Here is a 25,331-nt window from a genome sequence, read left to right as displayed (position 1 = left end):
TGAGTGTGTGGCTGGGTCTAAAGTACACTGGGTTGTTGTGCTTGGAGAAGACTCTCCTGAGTTTCTCTGATAAACCTGCTACATAGGGGATGACAATATTTGGATGACAATATTAGGAGGAACCAAATATGGCCTCAAATATGGCTTTTAAGGGTTTATTTTATTTAATTTTTTTATCTATTCAATTCAATTAGTTCAGTTCAATTTTATTTATACAGCGCCAAATCACAACAACAGTCGCCTCAAGGCACTTTATATTGTATGCTACAATAATACATACAGAGAAAAACCCAACAACCATATGACCCCCTATGAGCAAGCACTTTGGCGACAGTGGGAAGGAAAAACTCCCTTTTAACAGGACGAAAACTCCGGCCGAACCAGGCTCAGGGAGGGGCAGCAATATGCCGTGAATAGTTTAGGTGAGAGAAGGAAGACAGGACAAAAGACATGCTGTGCAAGAGAGCCAGAGATTAATAACAAGAATGATTCAACGCAGAGGTCTATTAACACATAGTGAGCGAGAAAGGTGACTGAAGAAGAAATACTCAATGCATCATGGGAATCCCCCAGCAGCCTACACCTATTGCAGCATAACTAAGGGAGGATTCAGGGTCACCTGATCCAGCTCTAACTACAGTATCTCACAAAAGTGAGTACACCCCTCACATTTTTGTAAATATTTTTATTACCTTCCATTTGAGGATGCACTGATGCTCAATAGGGTTTGAGTTTGGAGACATGCTTGGCCAGTCCAGTATCTTTACCCTCATTTTATTTAGCATTCACTGGTCTTTTTGGAGGTGTGTTTGGGGTTGTTATCATGTTGGAATACTGTCCTCTGGCCCAGTTTCTGAAGGGAGGGGATCATGCTCTGCTTTAGTATGTCACAGTATTTGTTGGCATTCATGGTTCCTTCAATTAACTGTAGTTCCCCAGTGCCAGCAGCACTCATGCAGCCCCAAACAATGACATCCCAACTCCATGCTTGACTGTAGGCAAGACACACTTGTCTTTGTACTCCTCACCTGGTTGCTGCAACACACCCTTGACACCATCTGAACCAAATAAGTTTAATCTTGGTCTCATCAGACCACAGGTAATCCATGTCCTTAATCTGCTTGTATTCAGCAAACTGTTTGTGGGCTTTCTTTTGCTTTATCTTTAGAATAGGCTTCCTTCTGGGATGACAGCCATTCAGACCAATTTGATGCAGTGGGTGACTTACGGTCTGAGCACTGATGGGCTGACTCCCCACACCTTCAACCAATGCCAGCAATGCTGGCAGCACTCATGCATCTATTTTCAAAAGACTACCTCTGGTTATGACGCTAAGCATGTGCAGTCAGCTTCTTTGGTTGATCATGGCGAGGTTTGTTCTAAGTGGAACCTGTCCTGTTAAACTCCTGTATGGTCTTGGCCACCATGTTGCAGCTCAGTTTCAGGGTGTTGGCAATATTCTTCAAAGCTTTGTTAGCTTCGTGTCAAATAAGTTACAAACCGTAGGTAGATGTTGCAACTTTCTGTGCTTAGCCTTAAATAATCAGCAGTGTTGGTTAGTTAACCTCTGAGTATAGGCTGTATGTAAAAGATGGGACAGTTGTCCACAGTCTAGAGGACCAGTTAATGTTTTGAATTAGTGGAGATGAGGAATCTATGCATGCACTGAAGGGGGTGGACTTCAAAGAAGTATAATAGGAATGACTACTCGGTGTCTCCAGCAGACATCGAGGTTTTACAGTCCCACAGGCCTAGAGACTAGTTGGTGGCCACCTAGCACCAACGAAGGAAAAAATATTCCCCAACTGGTTGCAGTGTGGTTAGAGTGGGTTGGTTGCTGTCGCTAGGGGAAACTGGTCGCAAAGAGGTATATGGTGCTGCACCAAAATCCTCTTTGAGATTGCTTTTGTAGCTTGTAGACTGCTGATTTGTCTGCAAACACTCACCAACCTCACAGACCAATGGCCTTCAAAGAAAATTTGTGCCTTTTCAAATGTGTTGGTTTCATGAGTAAGCCACAACTTTTACTTTGAAGGCAAACAGCTTACACTTCTGGTTTGTGTTTCCAGCCACTCAGTTAGCACTTGTCTTTAGACAGATTAGTGTCTTCCATGCAAACTACAGGCTACGACAGTTTTTGGTGCCACATCTTCTTTGTGACCAGGTTCACCAAGTGACAGCCAACAACCTCCAGCACATCACTCGCCACACAGGTGGTGAATACTGGAGTTTATACTATCACTGAAGTTGCATTTTAACATGAGAGACTGTGGTGCTCAAGAGAGTACAGACTAGCATTTATATATCACTTTTCTAATCCTTCTGATCATGCAAAGCACTTTTAGACTCCAGGCCACACAGATCCATAAATTCATACAGTGCTTCATTTTCCACACTTTTATCTCTTTATCTACCTCACATCCATTTAGAGTCACCAATCACACTGCATGTCTTTGAACTGTGGGAAGAAACCCATGCAGGTACAGGGAGAACACGCAATAAGACACTGTGTTGCTGCAAGGTGTCTAACCACTACACTATGGTCATGATGCGAAGTCTAGCTAAAATAAACTAATTGCTAAAAAAAAACTGTAAATTATTTAGATATTGATTAACATTATGCATGCTTTGCAAACATGTAAACATGTCAAATTTTTTTAAATATAAAAAGAACATATGTATTTGTTGTATGTTACATATGCATTTGATGAATTTCATTTAAACTTTTCTTAGCAAACCTTTGTGATTAAGTTTTCCCTCCAGAAATTGAAGCCATAGAACACATACGGCTGAGGTTAAAAATCCTCTGTAACTATTGTTATTACTATTAGCATTCACATCAATCCTGAGAATGAGTCCTTACAGCATCTTATATGAGAAATGAATCACTTCTAACATGTAAACTCTTAAAATGTGGCCCATCGATTTCAACCAAACATCTGCATTGTTTAAGACTTGTTTAATCCCATTTAGGATGACAGAAGTAAAAATCATTATACTGTAAAATAATGGCAGGGTTTTTTTATTATTATTTTTTTTTAACATTAATAGGGACTTTGGACAGCACGACTGCGGCAGGGTTTGTTATAGCCAGACAGAAACGAGCAGGTGCAAAAATCCAATTGGCTGTTACAGGAGGCAAGAAAACTGGTGTTGTTGTCTCCTTCAGTTTGAGATTCTGGAGTATGTGAGCTGACATCAGGTCACTCTGTACACTACCTGACACAGTAAGTGGTAGTCTGGTGACGGGTGTAACATAATGAAGAGGCTGTGATCAGCTTAGGCTCAAGGATGAACTACACACCAACCCAAAGGTGACAAATTTGAGTAAGTCTTAAAAAGGTTGTTTGTTTGTTTTTTTCAGTGCTGTGGTATAATCATTTGAGCTGAGTTTCAAAACTGAACCTTAGTGGTTGGATCTCCTTCCCACGAGACCTTCAGGGATTGTGTCAATCATGAAAATGATTAAAACAGTTTTGACCTTAGTATTTTGCCACAAGAAAAAAAAAAGAGATGGGGATGCAGTGAGAGTAAGACAGAGGAGTAAAAATGTAAACAGAGGATTCTGAGACTGTCTTAGCCTTCAACACTGTGAAACACATACATTCTTCAGTCTGCCACACATGGAGCCACAGACCAACTTATCTCGCTCCTCACACTGAAAGGTAATGGTCACAGGGCCAAGATTACTTCTCTCTGAGAAGAAGTAAAGAGAAGGTGAAAAAACAAAAGCTACAATAAAAAAAAGCTATTCTTTCAGTCTTCATATATTTAGCCTTGTCTCTTTTGATTATGCCCCTCACAAAGCTTTGGGCCACAGTGGCAGCCGTGTCTCTTGAAAGTTGTGAAAGTATGACTGTTCACTTTGACCTAGGACACTCTCGCATTACAGGTGGCGCTAATGCAGATTAGTGTGGCACTAGTGACAGATCCTGGACACAAAATTTTAATATCCTGATTTATCTCTTTAAAAATATCTTTTCAGCATCAGAATGTTTGATATGTTACTTAAGAAAATGTGTCCATTGTACAGGGTGGGCCATTTATATGGATACACCGTAATAAAATGGGAATGATTGGTGATATTAAAGTCCTGTTTGTGGCACATTAGTATATGTGAGGGGGCAAACTCCTCAAGATGGGTGGTGACCATGGTGGCCATTTAGAAGTCGGCCATCTTGGATACAACTTTTGTTTTTTCAATAGGAAGAGGGCCATGTGACACATCAAACTTATTGGTAATGTCACAAGAAAAACAATGGTGTGCTTGGTTTCAACGTAACTTTATTCTTTCATGAGTTATTTACAAGTTTCTCTTTGTTCACAGCCATTGACATGTCGAAGAGGTTAACACGTGAGGAGCGGATCGAAATTGTGTTGATATCTGGTGAACGCAGTAACCGGGTCATTGCAACAGATTTCAATGCAAGACACCCTACGAGACCACCCATCTCCCATGCTACAGTTAGCAAACTGCTTGCTAAGTTTCGTGGAACTGGTTCAGTGTTGGATTTACCAAAATGTGGACGCAAGAAAACTGTCACTAATGAAGAAACATCAGTGGCTGTCCTAGCTTCATTCAGCAAGAGCCCACAGCGTAGCACTCGCCACATGTCACTGGAGAGTGGCATTAGTCGAACATCCCTTCGGCGGATATTAGCTACTTACAAATGGAACCCTTACAAACTCCAGCTACTGCAGCATCTCAACGAGGATGACCCAGATCGGCGCACAGAATTTGCAGAATGGGCAAAACAAAAATTGGAACAGGACCCTCAGTTCACACAGAAGATTTTGTTCAGTGATGAGGCAAACTTTTATGTGAATGGTGAAGTTAACAAACAAAACCACCGCTATTGGTCTGACACTAACCCACATTGGATGGATCCCTCCAAGACTGTTGGACCAACAAAAGTGATGGTTTGGTGTGGTATATGGGGTACAACGATAGTGGGTCCATTCTTCATCAATGGAAACCTCAAGGCCACTGGATATTTGAAATTGCTACATGATGATGTGTTTCCCTCTTTATGCACTGAAGCTGGCACGTTCCCTGAGTTTTTCCAGCAAGATGGTGCACCACCACATTATGGGTGCCAGGTCCGAGCATTCCTAGATGAACAGTTTCCTGGAAAGTGGATTGGTCATCGTGGGCCAGTTGAATGGCCCCCAAGGTCTCCCGATCTGACCCCCTTAGACTTTTATCTTTGGGGTCATCTGAAGGCAATTGTCTATGGTGTGAAGATACGAGATGTGCAGCACCTGAAACTACGGATACTGGATGCCTGTGCTGGCATTTCTCCTGCGGTGTTGCTATCAGTGTGTGAAGAGTGGAGAAGAGGGTTGCATTGACAATCCAACACAATGGGCAGCACACTGAACACATTTTATAAGTGGTCACCAGATATCAACACAATTTCGATCCGCTCCTCACGTGTTAACCTCTTCGACATGGCAATGGCTGTGAACAAAGAGAAACTTGTAAATAACTCCTGAAAGAATAACGTTACATTGAAACCAAGCACACCATTGTTTTTCTTGTGACATTACCAATAAGTTTGATGTGTCACATGGCCCTCTTCCTATTGGAAAAACAAAAGTTGTATCCAAGATTGCTGACTTCTAAATGGCCACCATGGTCACCACCCATCTTGAGGAGTTTGCCCCCTCACATATACTAATGTGCCACAAACGGGACTTTAATATCACCAATCATTCCCATGTTATTACGGTGTATCCATATAAATGGCCCACCCTGTATAATGGATAGGACACCGAGGACCTGCTGTTAGAGTGCTACAGAGCCAGTTAAGTGTATTTTTTACTTTTCAGGGTGAACTGATTACTGGACGGACTCAATGTCCCTTACACATGAAGTCAATGATTTTCATGCAATTTTTAAAAATTTGACACAAACGTTCACCTGAGCAAATTCAATGGTCAGAGGTTAAGGTCACATAGACCTCATATAGGATTTTTTTTCCTCTATGTTATGAAAATTCATGCTAAATTCCACACGAACATGATAAAATAATACTATAATGTTTCATTATGACAAGATTTATCAAATTTCCACCACTGAGCAGGCAGTCAGTGATGTCAGCTCCCAATTCAAGCATTTGAAATACTGTCACAAAATTTCTGTTCAGCATCCCTTTGGGTGTATTTATAATGGATAAGATCCAACCAGCAAGTGTTGTTTATTCTTGTCAAATTACTTACTTTTTAATAAGCAATTGAAAATGTTTACAAGTTGTTGGGGTTTGGGGTTTTTTTTTTTCAGCATTAAATGAAAATAATTTGCTTTTATCTGTAAGTGGTTCGCTAACCCTTCATTGCTTCTCTGTCTTTTCTCCAACATTTTCTCTGTATTAACTGATTAATCCGTTATTTCAGCTAGACACAAAAAAGGTGTTGTACTGAAAACCCTCACAGGTGCACAAATCACAAAATAGAAATATTCAGTTTCAACAGACATATTCAAAGAACTTGCATATTGGCAGGACTAATGCATTTTAATGCTCAAACACTGACACTTTTCAAGATTAGAATAAAAATCATTATTAATAAATATTCTTTAACTATGTAGTTCCTCCAGAGGTTGGGTGTATCCACCTCAGACTGTGCATCCACATGCTTTTTTAAGTCCAGGATCATATAGCTGCAATAAAGAGCACAGTAAATCTCATAGAACAGGCAATTTCACATACTTTTCATTTTTATTCTGTTTTTTCTATATACACATTAAATTCACAACTCGGATATTTAAGGAAACCCTTAACTTACACATTGGATTGATGGACCAAATACTGAAGTTTACCAACTTACATTCTGTAATTTGTTGAGGAAAAAATGACAAAACAACAGTCATGCGAAACCAAAATTGTCAGCCTTTTGAGGACTGGATTCAAATTCAGGCCAAAAATTAAAATTGAAATCAAAGCCTGATCCAGTTACTGTTAAATCAAAATGGACTTCCTGTGCAGCATGAATGGGCTGCATGTACCATCTCATGGCATGAGTAGTACCATGGACACTAGCAAATAGCAAAACTAGAGACCAATAGTTGTCTTCTTCTTTTTAAAATTTTATTAGGCCTCTTTAGTTTACGTGCACTCATCATGCCATCATGCCATGGTAATTTTTTTGTGAAAACACATCCTCCAACCACACACACCCATATTTTGTTTTCAAACTCCACTGTGGTTTATTTCACACCTCAAACATTTAGTAAACAATTAAACAAATAAAAGTAAACTGCAATAAAATACAGGTAGTAATAAAATACACTACTAACTCTTTTATGCTATGTCCACACCTACATGGGTATTTTTGAAAACGCAGCTGTTTCTATGCGCTTGGGCCTTTCGTCCACACGTAAACGGCGTTTCGAATCACCGAAAACAGATATTTTTTAAAACTCAGTTTTTGCGTTTACGTGTGGACGAGGAATACAGAGTTCGTCACGCAACGTCAAAGGTATGTGCCTTTTTTCACATCACGCTGTGCGCCATTTTATTGTTTACATGAGATGAATTTCTACAATGGCAAAATACTGTTACTGTTAATCTTACTATCTTCAGTTTTACACGCTTACATATATACTACACACGCAGTTACTGTCCCTCCATTTAGAAAGGCAGAGGCGTCACAGTGTAATTATTTTACTTGTTTTTTCCTGTGTAATAATATTCAACATTGCTATCAATACATTTTTCAAAAAATGCCTCTCTGTGCAAAATGGGTTTAAAAACATAAACAACTGTGGGATACTGTTTGTCCGTGATTTGAACCGGGGGAACAAATTACGGTATGATCAGCCTGATATTATTTGTATCCCACTGTAACTTTACTGTATCAAGAGCTAACATCTCCAAAATTTCAGGAGAAGTTAGTCATTATAAGAAGTGTTCGTAAACTAAAAATCAAGAATGTGGGATACTGTTTGTCCATGATTTGGAGAGCCCAGCGCATGCTCCCGATAGGGAAAACCAAATCTGCAGGGGAGACCTACCTTGGCACTTGTGCAGGTGAAGCCAAAGGGAAGATATGCGTCATCATATTTTCTAGTCTTTGGCTTGGAAGGAAGTTGGTTTGGAAACATATTTGGCGATGCTTCATCTCCTGCTTTGCATTTGTGTGGGAGCTCCATCAAAAACATGCTGCTGAGCCGTCTCAACCATCATTCTCCGCTGAGAGCTCAAGCAATTTGACCCGGCCGTTAGCTCAATCAGCTGCCCGGCCTGTAGCTCAGTCATTTACTCAACCACTTGTTCCACTTCCACCACAACCGTCACTACAGTCAGCTGCCCAGGACATGCTCAATCACTCACTCAGCCTTTAGCTCAGTCTTCTGTTTAGTCGCCAGTTCAGCCCTCTGTTCAGCCATTAGCTCAGGCTTCTGTTCAGTCATCAGCTCGGGCATTAGCTCTGTCATCAGTTCAGACATTAGCTTAGTTGCCAGTTCAGCCAGGGGTCTCCACACCCACCATCTGGCCCTGCATCTGCTCCCGCTGGAGGCTCAGGTGAGCCAATCCAGCACTCCGCAGCTCCCACACCACCGCCTGGGGGTTCTGGAGAGCCTAGCCAGCACTTCCTCGTGTCTGCTGGGGGTTCTGGAGAGCCCGGCCAGTACTTCCTTGTGTCTTCTTGGGGTTCTGGTGAACCGTCCCAGCCATCTTCTGCCTCTGCTGGAGGGTCCGAGGGGCCCGTTCAGCTGTCTTCTGTCCCTGCTGGAGGGTCCGAGGGACCTGTTCAGCCGTCTGCCTCCGCTGGAGGGTCCGAGGGGCCGACTCAGCCTCCTTTCTCCACTGGAGGGTCCGAGGGGCCCTCTCAGCCGTCTTCTGCCCTGCTGGAGGGTCCGAGGGGCCCGTTCAGCTGTCTGCCTCTGCTGGAGGGTCCAAGGGGGCCATTCAGCCTCCTTTCTCCGCTGGAGGGCCCGAGGAGCTGCTCCAGCCATCTTCAGTTCCTGCTGGGAAACTCGAGGACCCGCTCCAGCATCTCGTGTCTGCTGACGACTCTGGTGAGTCTATTCAGCCGCCTCCTGCTTCACCACGTGCGGCTTCCACACATCGCCTGCAGTGCTTCCATCAGCTGCTACTATTCTGTTGCCTGTGGTGCAAACCCCTGCTCCTTCGCCTGCGGCTGCCATGCCGCCATCAGGTCCAACTTCGTCGCCTGTGGCTTCCACACCACCGTCTGGTCCTGCTTTGTCGCCTGCAGCTGCCACCCTGCCATCAGTTCCTGGGCCTGAGGATTGTCACCCACGGCCACGTCTGCTCAGTCGCCACCGCCGTCTTCCACGCGGTGGGCCTTCGGATCTGCTTCGTCTCTGTTGCTGGCCTCTGGGTCGGCCCCCTGAACTTATATGCTGATGTTCCGGTGCTGTAGTCCTCCTGGTCGACCCTGGAACCAGGTTGGCCCCCTGAGCTGGTTATGAACTGTTTTCTGGGCCCCAGGGCCTTTCATGGACTTTGTGTTGGACTATTTCGTGGGCTCCAGTGTTTCTAATGGACTTTTTGCTTTGGACTTTGGGTCCAATTCCTGCCTGCCACACCGCCATAACATGACACAGTTTGTGTTGTACCAGAAGTTTGTTGATGGTTACCAAAAAATATCAACTGTCGAGGTGACGCTTGCTAAGGGACATTTAAGTGAATATTAGTGAAGGTGTATGTAGCTGCAACAGTACCTATGCAATGGTCATACATAAGGAAAGCTGGTCTGCCTGCATCCAAGAAACTACAACCTTTTGTTTTCCACCTCCACTAGCCTCCTTTGATCTGATAACCTCCACTAATTTTTCCATTGAGTGGTTTTAAATCTGCCCGTGATCCGAGAACTGAGATCACCAAATAAAAGCACAGTTCTTTTCTTTCCACCGAGTGTCTGTTTTCATTAAAAATAGTTTTGGTCTATTTAAAATGTCATCAAAAGGAGAAACAGAAGTATCTGGGATGCCCTTTCATTAGTCTGTCTGTATGATACAGATTTTTTTAAAAGTATAAGGTTCAGTGCCAGCTAACAACAGTGGCAAGTGCCACTGTTTAAAATACTTTGTAAATGCAATAGTTGATAAAGTGTTCACTTCATACTGAAGAAGAATTTATTTCATTAGAAGGATTTGTATTTAAAACATATTTAACTAAACCTATTGCAATGAAAATACACATGAAAGCAGAATGTGGACCTCAGAGAGTGTCATGTTGTTTATATTGTCTAATGATGATGATGGAATAATGTGTAAGTAGTATGTTACTTTTGTCTTTCTGCCTACAAACAACAACTATTTATCTTTTTTACTAATTTTCTTACTTTTTTTTTTTTGTTTGTTTGTTTGTTTTTGGCCAAATCGTTGGTCAGCCTGGCTGTCATTTATGTTGTAACAACAAAGTAAATTCAGTCGTGGAAATTATTGTGGGAAGGTGTGGCCAAGGATTACCTCTAATGTTAAGGTGTTGGTTGGCAATCACTGAAAGAATGATTCCAATTTTAAGGTAGAAACAAAGCAAAGCAAAAAGCTGCATGCGTTCAGCTATGACCAAAAATACAATATTCTGTTTATTTCTATTGCACCTTTTAAAAACTGTGTTACAAAGTATTTCACACATAGCAAACAAACAAAAACGGTGATACAAAATATAAAAATACTATGATAATGACAAAAATGAATGAAAGGAAAGTACTCGTCATAAGTTAAGTGACTCAAATGTGATTAAAGAAGAAAAAGATGAAAGGTGATTTGGTGAGTTCGGGAAGATTATTCTAGTGTTTAGGTGTCACAGACACAGGAAAAGCCAGGTTCTTGCAGGCTGCTCTGAAGTAGGCTACATTCTGTAACATGGCCATTGAGGACTCAAATTAAAAAGTGGAATCTTAAAATCAATAATTTAACAAATCATTAGCCAGTGCAGTGATGCTATAAGTGGTGTGATCATTTTTAAGCTCATTTATAACTTTACGAGTCCACCAGTAACCATACACAAGCTGAATTTGTTCCTGCAGCCTGCTGTCGTCACAGATTTCAAAGTTCTCTGTATTCACTTGTAACCATATGCACTGCGGATATGTATTCTCCTGTTAACATGGAACAATAAAGCCTAATAATGCAACACTATGCAGGATTGGGACTTACGTGTAAAATCCTTGTCAGCACAGGTTTGTAAACAGGTAACTGTGTCCACGTGAGGCGTGATTCAATAACAGAAGCTATTAGATATCTACCTGACAGTCAATTTATAGAGTCCAAGTCTTTAATAACAGCATCATCTTACCATATATTCACTGTTTCCATGGTAATGGAGAGTTTGCAGTCATAGATGACAGTAGTTTGTAATTAGTGCTCCTGTCTATCAGTCTCTCCTGCACTCAGTAATAAACACCAAGTGATGAAGGTAACTTTAAAGAGTATTTTGTGCATTTACCTGCAATCACCCATCCTGAAACTGCTCACACTCAGTCTGAAAAATAAACCGTCCATGAAAGTCCATGAAAACAGCAGATCTGAAATGATGAAAACTCACACTGTCTGAAGCATAAATTATAGGTTTATGAATGATTGCAAAATAACAAATCAGAATATAGTTTTCTCTTATGTGAAACAACAGATACACCCTAAAAACAGAAAACTTTGTCAGTGTCTAGTCTCAGTGTCCCTCCAAATTTTTATAAATAGCAAAGCCAACCTCACCCTGCGACAGATTGGCAACCTATCCAGGGTGTGCCCCACCTCTAACCCTATGGCAGCTGGGATCGCCTCCAGAGACCCTTATTTAATAAGCGGAAGGAAATGGATGGATTGATGTGTGTGTGTGCAACATGCACATGCAGATATCTGCTCATTAGACATATGAAGTACTAGAATTTCACTTGCCAAACTGGAAGCACAAATTTCTTGGATGGTCAGATCATTTTATAAAATGCCGACATCATAGATTAAGAGATCACACAAGAGATCATAAATGCTGCTCAAAAACCACCACCACCAACAGCCTGAACCACTGATACAAAGCAGTCCATGCTCTGACCTTATCATTCAAATCATCAGACCAGGTGATTTTGTTCCAATCTTCTCTTATCCCATTTTGGTGAGCCCTTTTGAAACTGTATCTTCAGTTTCCTGTTCTTATATAAGAGGACTGGCACACGATGTGGCCTTGTGCTCCTGTAGCCCTTCTGCTTCAAGGTTTGAGAGGCTCTTCTGCATACCTCGGTTGTGCAGAAGTGCTTATTTGTGCTAATGTTGCATTCCTTTCAGCTTGAAGCAGTCTGGCTATTCTCCTCTGACCTCTGGGATCAACAATACTCAGCCCAACCTGTTTGGCACCAACAACTATGCCACATTCAAAGTCACTTAAATCACCTGTCTTCCCCATTCTGATGCTCGGCTTGAACTTCAGCAGGTTGCCATGCCATGTGATTGGCTGGTTGAATATTTGCATTAATGAACATTTTCATATATTTACATGCTGCTAATGACCCCGCAAACTGCTAGTGAGTTCACATCTTTCATACTCCACACTTAAATGATGTGTTTTCCCTTTTTTCAAAACTGCAGCTTTAAACTGCAGTGTTAAATGTTGAGCTACTTATCAGACAAATTACAAAATATTTCAAGTTCATCTTAATTTTAGTCATGCATCTATTTTCATGACTGCTGTAGCTAGACTACTTGTGGTGAGTATGATCCTCCTGTGATCTGTAGATGAGGAGCTAAGGTTACAATATGCTGAAAATAAGAATGCACACAATAACATGGCTCTGTACTGTGTACAATGATAACAGAAGAAAAGACTGCTTTAAAAGGGCAAGAAAACGTCAGAAAAAGACTACTATTATTACTGTTCAAGGAAAATGTTTACTCAGAAAAAAGTGCATCTCATCTCCCCTATCTGCTGCTTTCTTCATCCTTTTGCATTTATATGAATGCTGTCACGTGTCAGTGCAAAATGAAGTCGTGAGTCTAAGTTTCTTACCCGTGTTCACCTCCTGACACACGATCAACAGTTTGATTCAGTAAAGAGTTTTTGGCCATAAAATAGAAACAAAGTATTCACGAGCTCAAATGTCAGGACATGTTCAGTCAGCAGGGACGATGTTTTGACATCCACTGATGTCAAAAGGGAGGGACAATCAAACTCACGATGCAGCATCATTTCATATTAGATTAAAACAGCATATAATTTTAGACACAGTTGAGTGTTACTTGCGCCATTTAGTTTCCAAGGTAACGAGAAGGGTATATTTAGAGAGCACTAAACTGAGACAGAAGAGAAAAAAAAGTGTTAATAATCTTGACGGAGCAATTACAATTAGTCAAAGTCAAATAGTAAAGATCAAAACACCTCATCTGCTTACAGTTGAAGGTGAGAGAATGCTCAAGAACAACCACCCAGTTCATTCAGCACCACTTCTAACACTTGCGTCATTCAGTATTTTGTGGCGTTACTGATTCATGTGGTACAGTAGAGGTCTCACTCAGCCAGGGAGGTTCAGGGAAAATACAGACGTCAATGAGTGAAGGTGGGGTTTTTCTTTTTGTTTGTTTGTTTTATATGTTGAGCTACTTAGCTACGGTGACTGTTTAACATGCTGTCAAACATGAGCAGTGTAAGAAAGTATATGCTGGATTTTAAAAAAAAAATCGCCACAACATAAGACCTTCCTTCACTTCGAACACAGCATGGGATCATTACAGCACTGTTGGAATGAAAGGAATTGATCAATAAGGACAACAAATACAAAAACAGACAATAACTTTATTTGGGAATAAAACTTTAAAAATGGCCAGCTTCATACAAGTCTGTGCTCACTGTTTCATCTTCTATGTTAAGCACATTGAGTTTGTGTGTAATTAAACATGTTGTTTATGTGCCATTGCCACTGTTGTAGCTTCTGTTTGATCTTGGTAAGAGGCCTGCACTAAGAAGTATCATTTAATCTTATCCAGGTATAACTTTATGGTGAACCCTGGGGTTTTTGTATCACTTCTTACTGAGGTATACCAGTGGTAACTTATGCTACAGACCTAACCTGCACAGAGCAGGTTCAGGTATGAAATCATCACCTACTGACCAATAACATCTCTAGAATATGGCGTCACCATTCATGGAAGATTTTGCAGCATTGTTGCTGCAGAACTTATGCATAGGTTTTCAAAATTTACAATTTACATTTGCATTTGAAGTTATGAAAATTATTCATTAAACATGTTTGTGGTTGTTACAGTAAAAAATATAGCTTTTTCTACTAGGATGTTATGTTTTTTGTCTGATTTTAGATCTAATGTGTTAATACAGTATGCATTAAAATGAAAAAATAAAGAAAAATTCAGACATGTGAGGTTGTGCTGAAAAGAATGATATAATATTGTAACTCAGTTACTTTTTTGAAGAGGTAACTAGTAACTATAACTAATTACTTTTTCAAAGTAACTTTCCCAAAACTGCTGGAACTGTTGTCCATTTTTGTTAACTTCCCTTGCCATCCATCCCCAAGAGTCCTCAATTGGATTTATATCAGGGGAACACGCAGGATGGTCCAAAAGAGGGCATTGTGTCCTGCAGCATTGTCCTGTTGAAAAACCCAATCGTTACCTTACAGACGAGGGCTTTCAGTCATGATGAGGGATGCTCTCTGCAAAATCTGGACATAGCCAGCGGTCGTTTGACGCCCCTGCACCTCCTGAAGCTACATTGTTCCACTGAAGGAAAAGGCACCCCAGACCATTATGGCGTCCCCTCAGGTGGGATCTGCTTGTCATGCCAGTAACATTGGAAATCAGCACCTTGAGGCAACTGTTGTGATTTGGCGCTGTATAAATAAAATTGAATTGAATTGAATTGAGTTCTTTTAACTCTAAGTATCAGAAAGTAATGTGGTAACATCTGGACTGATGTGTTTTCAGACAGCGTTTTAATCACGAGTTTAAAGGCTGTAGGTTGCAGCCATTGCTCTAACACTGTAAAAATGTAACAGGGCTCAGTTGCTGGTTATAATACTCTGAGCTGCTTCAAGCTTTATTTGTGAAGAGACATAGGCTTACAAAAAAACCTAGCTAGCTTGTACTGTAATGAGGTAACATTTTCTTAAGCTAAGATCGTCTTAAAATAACGGGGCTACAAGCGGTGATTCTAGCGTTAGCCATGCTAGCACGTTAACTTGAACAGGTGGTCAGGCTGAGTCCCCAGGCCCACACTCTTTTCTGTGCTTTAGAGACAGAAAATTTTACATTCCAGGACTCCAAAAACCCAGTTTGAAAACACATGAAAAGCTGAAAGGTGTGTTTTGTTGTGTTAACTAATTATTGTGGAAAGTAACAATCACAGTGATATAGTGGTGTTTAAAATGTGTTCAGGATTTGCAAATTGAATGAATGAATGTTGAAAGTTTTTGTTGAAATGTTCAGGCAAGTATATACATGTTAAATGACAAGATATATGTGTTCAAATAGCGTCAATTAACATACAACTTCAGGTTTTTATTCCTATATAACAAATCTTCATAATTAAACAATAAGAATACGGAGGAGAACAATAAGAATATGGAAAAGAAATAGAAAAAACTTATTAAAGACTTGCATAAGATTTGGCTTGCTTCATATAGTGAATCATATAAGGCTTATATGATTTACTCATGAAAGTGGCCACTTTCTCATTACTTTCATATATTGTTTTAGTAAGTATCCAAAACATACAAGTTTCATTTATATAATTTTTCAAGGGATCTTATATCTGTTTTCACTCTTGTATGCTTTTCATACAAGTTTCACACAAGACAGATACAAACTTTATAAGCTTTATATCTTTTCCATATGGGTAAGTAGTCTGATGTCCTGTAATCATTATGAAGGTATAATATGAAATACAATAACATATTAAGTTCTTGTTCAAAGTATTGGTATCGGATCAGTATCGTCGATACCACCCTGAATTTTACTTGGTATCGGATCAGAAAGTAAATCAGTGGTATCACACATCACTATCCAATAGCTAATATAATAGCTCATCTGTGAGCTAACAGGAAAGGGAAACTGATTTTCAAATGAGAAGTGGAATCGAGATTTTACATTTCAGAAATAAATCTTTTATTTTTGAATCCATTTACTTATTTCTCTTTTTAAAATTGTGTTTAAAAAAACAATGTTGAAAATCTCGTTTTTAATTTGGAATTCGAAAATGGTTTTTGAAATGAGGTTTTTATAGAGAGTTTAAAGCAGGAACTGCATACCTAATTTTGTTTTTGTAAAATTCATTTTCGATTTTAAGTATTTATTGATAGATTAATAATTCATTTTGAAAATACTTCTCCAAGAAAGTAATCCCTTTACTTTACTGATTACTTATTTTCAAAAGTAATTAGTTAGTTTTGAAAAACATGATGCACAACCTCAATACGTAATAAAGCAATAGATCTTTCAGCCTAATTTAGAGCTGGGCGATATAAGATTTTTTCATATCACGATATGTTTTTTTCATTTCTGGCGATAACGATATATATCACGATATAAGCCAAATAACTATATTTGTAAGATTTAAATGTGCCGTTGCTCACAAGTAAAATGTGAAATAATTAGTAGCTTGTTTTAATTAAAATATTTATTTCCCATAATAAGTTCAACAGGGTAGATGTACTTAAGGAACATGAGACTTCAGTTTCAGATAAATAAAGGCAAATATTGCAAACTACACAAAACGCAGCCGCTAAAGCGTTTAAGTTTCAAAATAGAACAAACAAAACAGACTACTAAATTGTCAATTCCAATTAGAAACAAAATTTTAATTCTAAAAATAAATCTTAGTTTTACAGAAGAACAGACAAAATTGACTAACTTTTGTCAATATCAAATAATAAACTGAGAACTAAAAGGAAATTCTCAATCTCTCCTTGTTGTATAGCTTAGCTTTTCAAACAGTTTTAACAGTTACTTTAGTCTGACAAAAGCTGAATGACGAATTAGCGCTTTCAGCCAGAGATTGAGCATGCACCGGTTTATTGTATTTCCAAACTTGCTTTCGGCACAATTTACAGTGCGCGCTACTCTGTTTTTTGTCAGACTTGAAATAGCCGAAATACCTTCACACTACAGAACTTCTATGGCCCTTCCGTTCGATAAGCTCTCCGGCATTGGAACCATCATCGGTTTTTTCTTCGGTAACCTTCGCTCACGCTCTCGGTTGATTTTTCTCTAGTCGGCAAACTCATTTCCTTCATTACCTGGGCGGCCCGGCTGCAAAAACAAATACACATGTGCGCCTTGGCACTTGTGCTGTACGTAACAAGTCACGTCACGTGACGTGACGCTGCGGCTGTGATTGGTTCGGCTCTGCGCTACTTAATGGCTGTTCTTTTCTTTTTTTTAAGAGGACAAGAGAGATGAGGCCTATCGCAATAGTTACATTTTTCTAACGAGAAAAAGTTCTCGTTATCGTTATATCGCCCAGCTCTAGCCTAATTCAATTTTTTCTGCATACCCCATTAAATAAAATTAAATCAAATGAAATAGTCTCATTTTAAAACTTGTTTTATTAGTTTTAATCTTTTAACTTTATGCAGATTGCATCAAGCAAAAATTTCATTATACGCAACATTCTCCGTGTCATGGTGGGGTATGCCAATGTGTTGTGAACAGGACCCAGAAGCAGATGCGGAGAGTGGAGTTGCAGGTAGAACAAAAAGAAGGCCTTTATTTGGCTGGAAGTCAGCAGTAAACATGAAACTAAGAAAAACTATGAACAACTATGACAACTATGAAACACATTGTGAAACTACGACAAAGACTATGAAGACTGTGGTGACTGTGGTAAGTATAACAGACGACCTGACAATGAAACACAGAAAACAGAGGACTTAAATACACAGCAGGTGATCAGGAGAATTGAGAACACATGGGGAAACAGCTGACTGAAATTAAACAATGACATCACAAGTGAAACTAAACACAATGACAAAAGAACACATGACTCTTTTAAAATAAAACCGGAAAACATGGAAACATAGACATGATAACACCAGCTCGACAGACCTAAAATACTAACAAAAAAAGAGTCAAAGATACCGAATAAACTTAAAACGCTGGGTCAGAGACCCAGCCTGTGACACTCTGACTCTTTGATTGAAATTTGTTTAACATTTAAACCTATTTTCTGCATATTCCAGGACAAAAAAAAATTGTGTTTACACTCACTCTTTCAAATAGATGCAAATAAAACACAGCAAAAAATAAATAAAATCAAAGATTCAGCAGCACTAAGTCCTGTCGCTCGTAAGTCTATTTTCACCTGTTTGGCAGGAACTTTGCCCGGTGCCACAGCGGTCAGGTTTCTCTTTTAATTTCACATTCCCAAGGCAGCGTGCCAGGTGCTTGCTCAGATTTGAAGTTTAATTTTTCGCTGCAGAAAGAAGTTTTTTTCCCATGCAGTGTACAGCGGACACTCATGTTTTTGTCACTTTTTATAGAATCAAACTACTACAGAGCACTTCCAAGCTTTAAACGCTGCACAGTCGTATTCCCACACTCCACACACGTTTGATCTACACACGTCTGTTGCTGCCACGGACGTTTTACGCTTGTAAGTCATTGTCGTGAAACACTCTCACAGTAGTAATACAGTAACGCAGTGTGCTTATGGGAAAGTAACAGTAATTTAATTACTTTTTTACTTTACTCGTTACTTGAAAAAAGTAATCGGATTACAGTAATGCATTACTGCCCATCTCTGCTCATGACAATGACGTACGAGCGTGCAACATCTGTGGCAGCAACAGACATTTGTAGTACTGACCTTACTTTGAGTTCGATTCTGTAAAAAGTGACAAAAACAGCGTCCGCTGTACACTGCATGGGAAGAAAACTTCTTTCTACAGTGAAAAATTAAACTTCAAATCTGAGCAAGCAACCAGGACGCTGCCACAGGAATGTGAAATTCACAGAGAAACCCCCGACTGACATGACTGCTGCGGCTACAACATCCACTTCCACCAGGCAAACCTCTGACAGCCCCGCTCCTGCTAAACAGGTGAAAATAGACTTAAGAGTGACAGGACTTAGTGCCGCTGAATCTTTGATTTTATTGATTTTTTGCTGTGTTTTACTTGCATCTATTTGAAAGAGTGAGTGTAAACACACACAAAAAATTTAATTTATATGCTGGAATATGCAGAAAACAAATTTCTTCTAGAGAATGTTGCATGTAATTTAATTTTTGCTTGATGCAATGTGCATAAAGTTAAAAGACTAAAACTAATAAAACAATTTTTAAAAAGAGACTTTTTCATTTGACTCAATTTTATATGATGGATTACGCAGAAAAAATATAATTGGGCTGAAAGGTCTATTTCTTTATAACGCATTCAGGTTGTGTATCATGTTTTTAAAAAGAAACTAAGTAACTAATTACTTTTGAAAATAAGTAATCAGTAAGTAATGGGATTACTTTCTTGGAGAAGTAATCAGTAATTAGTAACTAATTTCCATTTCCAAGTAACTTGACCAACACTGTTTAAGCACAGAATTCTTTATAGCTTACTTACAACTGGACTACACTGCCCATGAGGCTACATTCTTTAGGGCTATGCCTGTAACACTCTGCCTATTGCCTTCATATTAAATAATTTTTTGAACAATAATTTTTAAAAATATTTCGTCACGTCATTATGCGGGCCGCAAGTAGAGGTGACATAGGCCGCGAGATTGAGACACAGACATTAGAGCCTCTTAATGCGTGTTTTGTTTGAGTTTCCACCAGCGTGGAATTACCAAAAAAAGGAGGGGACAGCCTAGCATATGAAACAGGAAAAGACCACCGTGTAATCCCTTTATTTCAACGAAGTAACTGTATTCTGAATACCACCTTTTTAAACGGTAACTGTAATGGAATACAGTTACTCATATTTTGTATTTTAAATGCGTAACGGTGGTACATGTATTCCGTTACTCCCCAACATTGTTGGTAGTACATGACTCCAGTAAGGCAGACTGAGGTAACAACAGTTGACTAAAATATAAAGGCTAAGCACTTATCAAGTTCCCTCCACACGGTTTAAAAAGCGTCTTATTTTCCGTGACATCAAATGCAAAATGGCTCCATATGACTTGTCTTCTTCCCAAGCGTTGACATTTTGTCACATTTTCATGAGAAACAGAGAGCATGAGCACTAGCTGTACCATTTACCAAAAAAATCTCATCTTACTTCACAAGATTACTTTTGATTAGATCACTTCCCCTGACTCCTCCCACCTTCCTAACAAGTTAATTAATTCTGATTGGACCTCGTCTCTCCAGAATATTTTCATCCATTTTTATTCATTTACCAAAGTGTCAATACATTTCATCACAGTTTTTGTCCTCCTCCATTAGTTTTTCTTTACTTATCATCTTGTTTTTGTCAGAAAAAAAACAGGTTGTTTACAACAACTAGGCCTATGAAATCAACACTGGTAAACATTTGTTCCATTTAATTCAAAATTTTAACTGTAAATGAATTTTTTTTGTTCCTTACAAAGCAAATAGGAAACAGTACAATCACCTCATGTCTAAAGTCCACTTAGTAGCTTACTGTAACACACTGATCTCTGCTGAGCTCCTTTGTTACAAAGTGATACCAAATCTACTGAGATTTAACCCTGAGTCTTTGTAGAAGTTTAATTATGTTCAATGTAAAAAGCTCCAACTTTTTTTTACAACTTCTATTGTCTTATATTTAATGTTCAATAGTTATCGTCTGAGTGCTGCCCTGAGTTTGGAGGAGCGTCCTCGAGGATTCTCCTTAACGTCGTCTTTTTCTGGGGTGATCACTTTTCTTCGCAGAGGAAGCCAATAGACACTTCCGTCACTTTTTTCGTGCGATAGGTTTTCCTTCTTGGTGCCTTGCTTCCTCTGGCTGAAGTGATCCAGATTAGACAAGTCATCTCCCCGCAGGAAACGTTTGACCAGTCTATCTTCTAGCGAATGAAAGGTGATAACACAGAGATGTCCGCTGGGTTTTAGCAACGTCTGGGCAGCACACAGGCCAGCGTGAAGTTCATTCAGCTCATCATTCACAAAGATACGCAAGGCCTGGAAAGTCTTAGTGGCCACGTGTGCAGGTCTGTTGAGCCGGTCTTTACGTGCATAGAGAACTGCAGGAGGAAACGATCCTGGAAACAAGAATTGGTCAGAGTTAATCTTACAAGTTTAATGGTCCAATAATGATTTATTACAGCATTATTGCATTTTAATTCCAAATAAAAACAGAACAAATTAAACTAATAGTTTTACTAATTTGGTGATAACTTAAAGATAGAGTTACACTTCTATCCAGTCACAAAATTCACACATTTTTATGCAGTTGAGTCAACTCTTTTAGGAAATATTCCTGAAAGGTTATAACAATAAATGTTAAAAAAAAAATAAAATCTTTTAATAATGACCAGTTGCAACCTTCAGAGCCATGCAGAAGTGGAAAACAATGCAGTTCCGCTAGGCCCCAACTGAGGCTACTTACATGTCAAAATGCCTAATTTTACTGCATAAAAAAAAATCATATTGGTACAGATATAAAGAAAAATATATATTTTAAACCAAAGGCACCCGCGGTTGCATTTGACGGTGCAAAACGTTTCGTAGACATTGGGGTGTGGGTGGGGGAGAAAACTTACAAACATACAGTACAGCACTTTAGAGTTACACTGCTAGCGATCGAAGATTTATGTAAATTTGACAAGCTGAATGCATTCTGTAGTGCACAGGAGACACGGCACGAGACTGATTGACAATGGTCTACAGCCAATCAGGAGGAAGGACAGAATGCGCTGTAAGAAAAATAAAAAGCATGCAAAATTGCACCAAAATTTTATTAGTACACCACTAAGCACCAAAAAAACATGTCTCTGTGTGGCACCCATATAGTATGTGAATGCAGCTGCTGACCAAGCTAGCTAACATTAGCTGATAATTTGGCAGTACAGGTCAACAGTCTGGACTGACCGGACTGGAGGACATGGTTTTGAAAATTTGTGAATGGTGTTAAACAGACAAGCAAAAAAATGCACATGGCAGCCAGTGCAACCCCACAGCCTCCAGGTTTGAAAATCATAGGCGCTTTGTATTAGTTCTGGTGGATTATGCAACGTAATACATAATCCACCAGAACTGACCATTTATAAGTACATATCCATACAGCGCTGTACACAACGGTAGACTAGTGCGTAATAAGCAAGCGAATAATGCAGAAAACAGAGATTTGAGATGGGAAACTGTTCCTTAGTACACTGAGAGAGAGAAAAACTTGTGCAGGAAGTGTGATTTTATCGTGGTGGAAGCAAAACAGTAAAAGTAAGCAGGAATTCATGACGATGTTTTTCAAACGTGGAGCATAGTTTTTATGTTCTTTTGCTGCTGTTTCAGTGAATTTTGGTCGGAGAGTGACAAAAGCTGCAGCATCAGAATCTGTGAGATGTCGGCTTGCAGCCCCGACGGCATGTCTATGTACATGCTGTCGGGTGAACGACACTCGCTTTGTGTTTGCATCTTTGTGTGGAATCCGTTTACCTGCTCTCATTTGCTGTTTTAGCTGTTTGGTGGTTGCTGAAATAGTTTTGTGAACTTTAACCTGAGATTCTGGCATTTCTGCCAAAATACATTTATATTTAAAAATAGATTCAGGATTTAATGAGTCGATATTGCGCTATTCAAGCTAAAATCAGTTTGATTTGATTTGATATTTTAAACCCACCCTTACTAGTGACCAGTGGTTCTCAGTGGTCTTCAGGCCTGTGTGACTGGGAAGTTGAACAGACAAGAGAAATACTGACAAGTAAAGCAGATCAAGCATAGCATCTTAAAAACACAGTGGGTTCATGCCATACTACTTATCTGCTAACACATTACCAATCTACACACTGATCGTTGTGACCTCGACATCCCTCAAGCGTTATCCTTATGAGAATAACACTGGAAATGTTAAAAAAACTCCCGGTATCCTCTCTCTTCAGGAAAATAAAAGAAACCCGTTGAATGAAAACATTTCCCAGAATAAAATAAATCAAGCTGCCTTAACATTTCTACACTCCTGAATAATTTGCACCTGACTTTCAGAGGAAGAAATCTTTTTCTTACAAAACTTCTTGCACCCCTTTAATTTATTTGAGCCTGCGGTCCGATAAAATGCATGTGCCATACAGAGCATTGTAAACTGCAGACACCAAATATTTAAAGCTTCCAGAGCAACTGCACTTACCAAACTGTGCACGAGTAACATACAGGGTGCAGAATGCACAGAGCTAATGTGCAAATCAGTCATGTCAAATCAATCAAATCATGTGGGTATTAAAGCAAAAACTAAAAACTGATTATTTGCTGCATATTAAAGTTTCAAAATCTTTCTTTTTGCATTAAAACAAGTGAAGAGCTTTTAGTGCCTCTAACCAACCACAACACAGAAGAGACAAGAACAATTAGACACTTACATAGACCAAAAAAGAAACCGCAATAAATAGAGAAGTGAGTGATGTGGCATTTCTCTCCTCCTGCACTGAACAGCCCAAGGTGTGACTCACACTGCAATCAATACAATGCCTGCACAGCAAGGACCAGCCCAGGGCTAGCCTCACCAAGCCATGTGCACCCTCTCTAATTCATCTTTCAAAAGGTCCTGAAGACAGATCCATTGAGAACAGAAGAGATTATGATGTGTACATGAAGGAGAATCAGGTAGTTAAGAGTGAACCAAAGCAATGTTAATGTTTTGGCAGATTTTAAATCAAACAATCAAAATGTGATTTAACTACAAATTATCGATTTCGATTTAAGAGGTTTATTAAAAGTATTGCATTAGGTTAAGAAATTATCATAGGCATTCTTATACACACTTTTATACACAGTGTTTTTTTACGGTAAGCTGTTTATACAGTTTTGCAGCATTTGACTGAATCTGACCAGAGAGTGTAGCCCTCTACACACAGTTTATCCTGCCTCCTCTATCCGCAGTCACATCATCACTCGGTTTCATCGGCAGCCACACATGCCCGTGCTATAACATTGACTCCACCGTGTTTGACAGATGATGTGATATGTTTCAGATCATGAGCTGCTCCTCTGGGAAACAAAGAGCGGGAGCGATTACGCCCTGAAGCCATGTCGCAGCTCCAATACGACGCAGCCACGCCCAGTTTATTCCCGGGCTTTAAATGTCACTTAATGTTTCTTCTATCAGCTTGTGCCGCTTAACGGCCGATTTATGCTCACCACATTGGTCACTTTGTGCACTGACGTGATGTCATCACACAACCACATTTATACCTGTCATTACAGGAGCTTTGTCCATTTGCAATATTTTCTGGGAATCCCTGTGCTCTTACATACGTGTGTCATATCAATTTCCATTCAACACAAATTAAATTTTAAATATACAGCACCAAATCACGATAACAGTTTTAGAAAGCATTTTTAAACCTCTGTCGTAAATACAACAACCAATCAACTCTTAATCTAAAAAACAAAAAGCTTGTTGGAAAAATAAGGTTTGTAAATCAATTTATTAGTTAAAATAAATACATTTCTAATTCAAAATTTATAAAGCTGAAAAGATCTTATGGTTCTGTTTGAAAAAGGAGGCACCCAACACACACACACTGTGTATGTGTGTGTTGGAATATGTTGACTTTGTTGATATGTGTTTTAATTTAAACTTTGAAGCATTTTCTGTGTTTGAAAAAGTTCTATGTAAATGAAATTATTATTATTATTATTATTATTATGCTTTTATTCAGTCATCCTATTTTCTTTTTTATTTGTTTAATATTTATTTTTAATGCAACTCAAAAGTTGGATTTTTAGGGCATTTTGTGTTTGATTTTTTGATCTGTGTGTGGGAAGATGGTTAAGCATTGGTCTTAAATGCTTCATCTATTGTAGATCATTTGTATTTGGACCCATTAGTGTATACAGATCCTGAGCCCTGGTTCTTTGTTTACCTATTGCTATAAAATTTCAGTAAATTAATGACTGAAAACAAATGAAAGTTAAAAACATTCAGCAGAACTTTTTTGTTGTGTCCATGTAAAAAAAACAAAACAACTTCAAATATATTTGTGTATTGCTGAGTAACGTCTCACATTACCCCTAAAAAAGAAAAGCATAAGCCCCTCGTCATTTATTCTGAAAATGATGCCGAGTATCACTGTCACAACTGGTCAGAGAGCTCCCCCTGGAACTTTCTTAAAAAACCAGACCTCTTAGATTGTTCCCAATAAACACTGGTGGTAGCTCGCTTTGCTCTTCAAAAAGCATCAAACAGCTGCTCTTACTCACACCTGTTCTCCCAGGGTGACACTGACGCACATACTGCTCTGT

At 39.2% G+C, this 25,331-nt stretch overlaps 1 protein-coding gene across 1 annotated transcript in view; it reads right to left on the bottom strand.

Moving 5' to 3' along the window:
* Positions 1-19,479: 19,479 nt before the first annotated feature.
* mettl15 (methyltransferase 15, mitochondrial 12S rRNA N4-cytidine) overlaps positions 19,480-25,331 on the bottom strand; it is a 57,584-nt gene continuing 51,732 nt past the window's right edge. The window contains exon 6 of the mRNA XM_063493888.1: positions 19,480-21,136. Coding sequence (XP_063349958.1) covers positions 20,715-21,136 — 422 coding nt within the window. The 3' untranslated portion in view covers positions 19,480-20,714. The remainder of the gene's footprint in view (positions 21,137-25,331) is intronic.

Source organism: Pelmatolapia mariae, linkage group LG1, assembly GCF_036321145.2.
Source record: "Pelmatolapia mariae isolate MD_Pm_ZW linkage group LG1, Pm_UMD_F_2, whole genome shotgun sequence".
Lineage (NCBI taxonomy): Eukaryota > Metazoa > Chordata > Actinopteri > Cichliformes > Cichlidae > Pelmatolapia > Pelmatolapia mariae.
The sequence above is the reverse complement of the archived record's forward strand: the minus strand, read 5'-3'. Positions and strand labels throughout refer to the sequence as shown.